At 39.7% G+C, this 9,226-nt stretch overlaps 1 protein-coding gene across 1 annotated transcript; it reads right to left on the bottom strand.

Annotated features, from left to right (window-relative positions):
- Nucleotides 1-2,604: 2,604 nt before the first annotated feature.
- Nucleotides 2,605-7,850, bottom strand: LOC104419225 (ubiquitin-conjugating enzyme E2 2). Its single transcript, XM_010030825.3, has 6 exons — nt 7,636-7,850; nt 6,655-6,787; nt 6,515-6,540; nt 6,085-6,174; nt 5,893-5,981; nt 2,605-3,022 (listed from the first exon to the last, which is right to left on the bottom strand). Exons 2-6 carry the CDS (start codon nt 6,777-6,779, stop codon nt 2,894-2,896), a joined length of 459 nt encoding a protein of 152 aa, XP_010029127.1. The 5' UTR covers nt 6,780-6,787; nt 7,636-7,850; the 3' UTR covers nt 2,605-2,893.
- Nucleotides 7,851-9,226: the final 1,376 nt, after the last annotated feature.

Genomic DNA, 9,226 nt, shown 5'->3' with positions numbered 1-9,226 from the left:
TTTTTTAAATCTTTTTCTCTTTTTTTTTTTTTAAATTAATTAATCTATATGCAATAATTTGGGCAAAAAATTAGGTGTCAACAAATGTCTATCTTGAAGTTTTTAGAAATTGGATTAATAAATTAACACTTCTCCTTTATCCAATTTTGTGTTACACCAAGCATATTCCATAATGTCTCAAACTTGGCTAGCGGTAATGCTTTAGTGAATATGTCCGCTACTTGATCCTCAATCTTATAATATTTGAGCTCGATCTTTCCCTTGTTTTGCACCTCTCGTATGAAGTGATATTTGGTGTCAATATGTTTGGTTCTTCCATGGAATTCGGATTCTTTGATATAACGATCACAGATTTATTATCGCAAAGTATTAGAGTCAGTTCCATTTGTGCTTCTCCAATGTCTTCTAAAATTCTTCGAAGCTATGTTGCTTGACAAGTGGTCGTAGCAATTGCGACTTATTCAACTTCTATAGTAGACTGTGCCATTAAGCCTTATTTTTTGGATGCCCATGATAATATTTTAGAACCTAGTGTGGATGCATAGCTAGCTAGTTGTACTCCTCCTGTCATCAATTGAACCCGTCGAGTCACTGTTAGTATAGCCTCATTACACTTGGCCAATACCAAATGCCATAATCTCTAGTTCCTCACAAATATCTGAGAACTCTCTTGGTAGCTCCAAAATGAATTTGACTTGGACTTTGCATGAACCGTGATAGTAGGCTTGTAATGTACATGATGCCTGGTGGTGTGGTAGTGAAATATAGTGGACTACCGATTAGACTTTTGTAAAGGGAGGCGTTAGCTTTTTCTACTCCATCTTCCTTTAGTAACTTCTCATTTGTCATGAGCAAAGTTGTAATTGCTTTGCAATAGTTCATCTTGAATTTCTTCATGAGGTTCTCGGTATATTTCTTCTGTGAGATATAAACTCTTTCATTTTGGTCGGTCTCAATGCTGAAGAAGTAATGCATCAAACCTAAGTCTATCATCTTGAATGTCTTTATCTTTCATCTTTGAATTCTTGGATCATTGTTTTATTGTGCCATGTATAAATGAGATCATCTACATACAGAGAAACAACGAGAGTGTTGGATTCACCTCGAGAGTGTTGGATTCACCTCGGGTCTTGATATAGAGCATTGGCTCACTCGTACTCCTCCTAAATCCTTGCTTGATGAAGTTTCAACAATTCTGCTATACCATGCTCTTAATGTATGCTTTAACCCATAGAGGGCCTTCTACTATCCTGGTTCCTAGAAAATAACTAGATATTTTTTCCGTACTAGTAGATTTCAAAGAGAGCTAGTTAGGTTAAAAAAATTACTGATTAATTGATTTCTTGGTAATTTATTAGTAACTTAATGGCCATTTTTATGAAATTACCAATTCATTTTACAGTTTGCAATTTATTAGCTTTTCTTATTTTTCACTAACTTTAGCTCGCTTTTTTTTTTTTTTTGTCAATGCCTCAACTTTATCAATTCTTGTATAAATTTATCGATCTTTATTTGAGTGATCAATCAACTCTAATAAATGAGAAGTCACTCCATCTTAAGGTCGGTAATATCTAAAAGAACTTGGTAAATTAGTCTTTGTTAAGAAATGCATACACAAGTTTGCAAACAATATAAAAGTAAGCAAACACTAGGCGCTTGGAACTCGAAACTCTCCTGGCCACCGCAAAGTTGATAAAGTTGAGAGTATTTGCAAAAGTCGATTGGAAGTCAACTCTCTGAAGATTGGCCGCTGGTGGTGGATGTGCACTGACATGGAAATGGCCGTGAGTTCGAGGAGCTGGAAGACAGCATGAAAGCGGCCACGGAGGTGGTGAAGCCACGGCAGTGGCCAACATTGGAAGCAGGTGGTTGTGTGTGACATCGCGTGCAATTATCAAAATAGACATGTATGTCCAAAATACACATACAAGTCGATCACATAATTTTGTGAAAATAGTGAACGACAGGACCGGCTATCCAGATCTTACGTAGGTGTCTCCAATCTGGTCTCAGGAGCCAGAAGAGGAAACTAAAAACATCTCGATGATGACGTCGTCCATATTTCTTCTTCCTTCTTCCTTCTTCAGCGAAGGAGTAATGAATCCGCTCTAATTCCCCGAGTAGCATGATCGACCAATGAGTCTAAAACCACAGCCCACGACTAAGATCAGAGAACTAGTAGGTATTAATTCTGCTAACTCCAAGTCCTTCAGAGAACGAGATTCATATAAGACAATTAATCTTCAATTGCGCCGGTATTGCTCGTTTCTTAGTGAAAATTCTCACCACTGCTGGTCGCATGGTTTCTGAAACTTGTTCCAAGTACAGGAGCATGAGAACGTCCTCCTAAATCTCTTCTTCTCGTCCAAAAACCAAAAGCTCATATTAGGTGAATATATATTCCTGATGTATCAAAGTTAGTTAAGATGTAAGCTGATCCAAACATAGCTAAGCATACTCAGTCTACAAAGCCCACTCACCTAAAGTGAACACTGAACTCGACCTACCTCTATGGCTACTGCACAGAATTTGCAAGTTCCAAGCCGGAGCAGGCTTTACCGATGCTTCAACCGGAGAATCATCCATTTCTTAATCCAAGCAATATTGCCAAATATTACTTTAAACAAGCCCATATTACATTAACTTTTACACCAATCGTTTGCTGATAGTTCAACTCTACCTTTTACAAAGTTAAAAAGTTCGCCCAAGCTGGGGAAGACGACGACGAGGACAGCACCATAAATGATTTTCAAACAATGACATAACAAGAATTCAAGCGTGGTGGTTTACTACAGGATACAAGTTACACAGCCCTTGTATGGATTGTGGATTACAATCAGCAGATGAAACCCCCAAACTTGACCTACTCTACTGGTCCCCCCCTGGATGGGAATTAATCAGCAGTCCAGCTCTGCTCCACAACCTCCCTCACTCTCCGGTTGTATTCACGCTTGTTCTCACTGAACATTCGAGCAGCTTCTGAGTTTGCAGGAGAGTTTGGATTGGGATCACACAGCAACGACTGCGGAAAATAACAATGAGATTACCAAAAAGGCAGATTGCTTGAGCATAACTGAGTAAAGGCAGGGAAATTTTGGTGATTTCTAAGCCAACTCTGAGCCAAAATAATAAGCATAGACTTGACAGCAGTCACCCTTTAACAAAGTATTCCACAAAAGATATCAATTCATGTTCAGTTTAGAACTACCATTGGCTACGGGTGCAAAGATACAGATGTAAATTCCATCATTCACCACAGCAATCAAATAAAGGAAATTCTCCGTCCCAATGTAAAAGGCCATCAGATCTCTAAAAGAAAGTAACGTAATGATAGAGAGCAGACTCTGCTAGTCCGCCCACTAGGTACTGTTCTCAATGTCTATGAGGACTTCAAAAAATAACAAGCATATAGCAAACCCAAATTTTAATTGAAGAAAAAAATGGTCATATTGCAAAGCTTCAGGCAAGTATTCATGTACCCACCACATGTCAGCATACAACACGGCTCAGAGAAAGGGGTCTTAGGTTCTGTTTGGTAACTTGTCAAACGGTAACAATTTCTATTATTTTGTTTCCGGAAGTAAATTTAGAACAGAAATTCGTTTGGTAAAATTTTTAATTCTGGGAACAAGTTTATATTTTTGTACCCAAAAATAGATTTGGAATGGAATCGAGAAGTAAAAAAAAAAAAAAAATGATTCTTTATTCTCGGGAACAATTTCAAAATCAAGCTAACTCATTTTTTTTCTTTTCTCTTCTTTCTTCTTGTTTTTCTAACCTCTCTTTTCTTCTTCAACCGTTGCCACCGCCACCGCCACCGGTTGCCGGCGACCAGTCCAGCAAGATCCAGCAATCTCACTGGAGGCTTGCCCGGCCAAGGCGAGATCCGGCGAGCCTAGGTCAGGGTGCAACCAGTCCAGCAAGATCCAGCAAGGTGGAGGCTTGCCCGGCCAAGGCGAGATCCGACGAGCCTAGGCCAGGGTGAGGTCCGACAAGCTTGCCGGAGGCTCGCCCAACCACCGATGAGGCTCGGCCACACCAACCTCGCCAGTGGCCAAGCAAGCCTCACCCAAGCCTCCACCGGCCACCTGCGAGGCTCGCCTGACCGGGCAAGGCTTGGCCAAGCCATGGCTAGGTGAGGTCAAGCCCCGACCTCGCCAAATCTAGGTGAGGCCACTCAATTAGCCATGGCTAGGCTAATGAGGCGTAGTCTCGGCGAGGGCCGGCGACACTCCGGTGAGGTCGCCAGCCCTCGTCGGCCGGTCACCGGTCATCCCAAGGCCGGCGACCAACAACCCTTCAAGAAGAAGAGGAGAAAGGAAAGAAAAAAAGAAAGGAAGAAAAAGAAAAGAAGAAATAAGTAATAAAATTATTAAAAAATTAAAAGAAAATGATTTGAAGTAGAAATTTTGAGAACGGTGCCAAATAATCATTTCTTATCAGAAATTGTTCTCGATAAAAGAAACATTACCAAATGCGCCATTAATTTTCAGGGGGTAAAAAGGCACAAAGCTTTTAAGAGACCAAAGAATTAGCAGAAATTTTTACTCGTCAAAAAGGAACCAGCAAATGAAATTACTGGCCTTTATTGTGCACAAACTTGATGATTTTATCTTGATTATCCTATTTGATCAGTAAAAGCATATCTTGCTTCAATTATGTAAGAAACAAACACATCGCCAATTTCATTTCCTATTCAACACTGTCAACTCCACGATACTTTAATGACCGCCGGTGTTAAACAGAGATTTAAGAAATGGTTTTTAAGATCAATTTAATTTATATAATCACACATGATTATACAGAAATGTTTCTCGAGCAACACGCTACCCATATCTCTATTCCAAAATTTTCAGGTTGGTTTTGTGCTTGAATTTCATTTTTTGAACTATGGATTGATAGATTATTGAAGAGCACTCAATATGTCATGGTAGTATAAACACTTAATACAAAAGATGTTCAAAAGTTACAGGAAACATGTAAATGGTCGACAGAGAACAGTGAATGAAAGAGAGGCATACACAAAAGCCACAAACACTCAATAAGCACGGCAAGCGATATAAAGACAACAAGGGTCATTTGGTTCAATAAAAACTATCTGGAAAATTGTTTTCAGACATTCTAGGGTTTGGATGATGAGAAACTACTCGGTCGCTGGAAATAGATTTCCATAGACCGAAGACAACAAACATAGATTGCAGAAAATAACTTCTCCTTCTAACAAGAAGGAAATCATTTTCTTTGATTTCTTGCTTCGTAATCAAGCGAGAAAAATAGTCTTTCCATGTCTGTTTCTTATCTTGCATCAATTTCTTCTTCTTCTTCTCTTCTTCTTCTTCTTCTTCTTTTTATAAGTAATTCTCATCGATTTTTTCATAAATCTCCTCCACTATCTCCTGAATATAATTGACGCTCATGTTCTACATTCCCAAACAACACGATCATATATAACATTGTCAAATATGACTTCATAATGTCCTTCCTAATATCTTTGTTAACTCATGTTATTTTGATGGATTACAGAATAAATAGAGAAGATGTTGATTTCATTTTGTTGGCCATTACATGTCATGTTTAGCAATACAAGCTGCCTTTGGAGGGTTCACTCATTATCAAATACCATGAATACCAACTTTTTATACTTGATTTCAGCACAAACAAAAGATAGAAAATGATTTACTTTCTCTGATTTTAAATTTCCTAAAAACATTTTTTAACGACAAGAAGTTCTCAGTGAAATAAACAAACCCTAAAAAATGAAGCCATTTCAAAATAATAGCATAATTCAACGTACACAAAAACACAAGATGCAGAGTTTAAATTCAAAACCAACAGATCCATCCGTCATATTCCAGCTAGCTTTCTAGTATAGATAGTAAATAACAAAAGTACCTGAATAGATGTGAGTATTGCTGCAACATCATATATAGGACTCCACTGGTTTTGCAATATATCCAAACAGATACTTCCATCGGCATAGACTATACATGTTTCAAGAAAAAAAGAACTCCGTGAGATTCATTATACATGTTCAGAGTAAATTTGAACTGAAAGCTGCTTGTAACTTGATCCTGTAAAACTTACTATTTGGATGAAACATTCGAGAAACAAAACGCACTGTCGGAGGTTTATTTGGATAATCCTCTGTAAATTGAAGAGTCAACTTGAACGTACCTGAAAAACTCAATCAGATTTTTTCATGTAGAAACAACTAGCATGGTATATTTTCAAATAGGGATCGAATAAAACCAATGGAAGCAACCAGGACAAAAAGAAAAAAGAGAATAAGACAGTGATACTTCTCCCTTTAGTTGAAATAGGGTTCTTGATATGGTCCCACTCAAATAAACACAACATGGCCATGAATATAAAAACCATTGATAATTTATTCCTAGTGCAAGAGATCATTGCCACAATCTCTACAAATACATAATCTCACAATGAAAACAGAGCACAATATTTTCAACTTGATTGTAGGTCTACATAAGCAAGGAACAATCAGTGGAAGACTTACCTCCATCCCATGGAGTATCATCAGGACTGCAATCCACAGAAGAAACAAAAAACAGCTTATCCAACCATTCTGATGATGCGGGAATCTAATGAACGGAAGCAAAGATATTTAAAAAAATCTAAGAGCTCTCTTCAGCGTACCCAAATATCACGGCATTCCAAAGCATAATGTTGTTATCTTGGGGCGCACCGCTAATGCCTGCCGGTGGGTCTTGTTGCAACCTCTTAAAATCCCTCATCAGCCTCTTCCTCGCAGGAGTCGACATGGCGGTCACTGCCCATGAATTCCAAATAGCAGTTCAATGAAACGAAACGAAACAAAAAAAGAAGTTGCAGGCAATAATTTAGAAAATCCACAGGTTGCTATCCAAAGGAGCTAAAAAGTTCTGTCTTCATTTCGTCAGTCACTCTGCTACTACAATTCTAACAGCTACCGATTCCCGAAGAAAGATACGCTTGAGTGGAGCTAGAGTCTATATTCAATTCATCCCTATCCCTATACGGGTTCATGTCAGGTGGAACCCTGAACTCCATAGTTCTTTGGTGGGTTCATCACGAATTAGGTCGGGGTGGCCAGTGGTTAGGACGACTGAAAGGACTATCATCAACACCAACCTTCAGGGTAGTATGAGATGACAACGTTTCCAAATGCGAAACAATGAACACAACCTAACAAGTCCCTCTCAGCAGCAGATTACCAGCTGGGGAAAAGCAAAATCCCAACATCAAAAGCCCAAAACGGAAAACCATACGGCTTAACCCACCTAAATTCTCACGAAATTCGAAACCTTTGAAGAGGAGTAGCAACACCCTCCAAGCAAACTACAACTTTAAACACCAAACAAAAAAATTTCCAACGGAAAAATCCACAATCCAACAACCGACAGCAAAAGCGAGACTTTAGCTAGGGTTTGGGCCAGACCAACCCCAAAACATAAAAATCCTCGATCCACCAAACCGAATCCTCAAAGGTCACACGGGAACCGAACTGCACACGCACACGAACGCAAAGGGGCAAGCCAGAAAAAGGGCAATTGAATCGCGAATTTCACAACGACGACGACGACGACGACGACGACGAAAAGAAGAAACGGAATCGAGACCGTGGGGACTGCGCCGAACCTGCCGAAGGGAGAGAGCCGACGGAGAACCTCGACGGCGGCCCCGGCTCGCGGCGGCGGAACGGAGGAGGAGGAGGAGGAGGAGCTAGGGTTCTTCTCTGCGTCGCCCCGGCCGATTTCGGAAGCCGCCGTGCGAAGCGGTCCCGCGAGAGGGGAGGGAAAAGGGAAAGAGAGAGATTCCGCGAACGCGTTCAAAGAGAAGAATCAAAGGAAGCTTCGCTTTGGTTTATGTGGAGAGAGAGAGAGAGATGATGTGATGGGCTAGCGTTACGGTGTGCCGGCGTCGCGCCCGAATCTTCCTCCCTGTTTTGGGCCCGGCCCGTTCGTTTGGGCCTTGCGGGATCGGCCCATGGATCACCGTGGGCCGAATGCGTGCCACTGGCGGGTTGATGATGGTATGAGTGATCAGTTTCCAAGAAGTAGGACGGGAAGTGGTGTTTCCACCGGTGGCCAAGTGAGTAACACGTGAGAACCTGTCCTTGGAAGGGGAGTAATGGTTGGAAACGGCTGTTGTTGCCTTGTAGGCTGAGAAGCAAAAGGAGTAATTCATCCAAGGACAGACTCAGATTAGCTAGTTGACGAGGTATTAATTAACCAAAACAATGAACATTAATTGATCTTTTCGATGATCAGCCACACCAAAATTAAGACATGACCCGACAAAGCAATGTCATGCAGAGGTGAAAGGCCTTTGGGTCGTGAACCTAAAACCAACCTTATTCCTTTCAATTCCAATGCTTTATCAGGTAGGTAAATCTAACTACCCGATTTCAATTTCTCTTTGAAAATTAGGGCTTCACTTTCCCTTTTTCAGAATTTTTTAAAAATAAATAATAAAAGTAATGGCAAATGAACAACAGTTAGTGGAGTGGTCTTTTCTAGCATGAATGTCACTATCGGTTTTGCAAAACACTTTTCTTTGTGGTTATTATTGAGGGTATCCAATCCTAGTTTACATCCCACTAGCAATATCTATAATTTACAAAGTCACATGAGGTTAAAAGAGTGGGCCAAAGAAGGACTCAAAATCAGGACCTCTTGATTCTTAAGGTGAATAGGGTCAAGCGTGTTATCAGTTGTAGGCCAACCAACTTGGGTTCACAACTCCATATCTACCATGGATACAACATAGAAATGTCAATTGTATTAAGAGAGCACAACAAAAGCCCATACTTCACCTAAAGAGATCGTCAAAATGGAGCCTTATTCAAATTAGTTAATATATCCAGTTAAACTAACCTTTACTTATAAGCTTGTTAATTAGTTATGTGTTAGTTATGATATACTAATTACTCAAAAATGTCAATCATGTTGAGAGAGCACATTGGTTAGATTCTTATCACTAATCAATTATCGCTTATCATACCATTTATTAGGAGGCTATAGCGGAAACTTGATACCTTAATTGGGGAGATCCGCAAGAGAATGTTCAAGTCTGATTCCGTCAATATATTCAATTGAAAGTTACTATATAGAAAAAAATAAAAAATAAAACAGAGATAATTATCAACAATTTGAGACACATAACAATAATTATTGAAATTTACCACATGGGGAAAAAAAATCCATTCTTTTGAGCACCAATCCATAGA

Source organism: Eucalyptus grandis, chromosome 2 (genome assembly GCF_016545825.1).
Source record: "Eucalyptus grandis isolate ANBG69807.140 chromosome 2, ASM1654582v1, whole genome shotgun sequence".
Lineage (NCBI taxonomy): Eukaryota > Viridiplantae > Streptophyta > Magnoliopsida > Myrtales > Myrtaceae > Eucalyptus > Eucalyptus grandis.
This window is presented reverse-complemented; position numbering and strand designations above follow the sequence as displayed.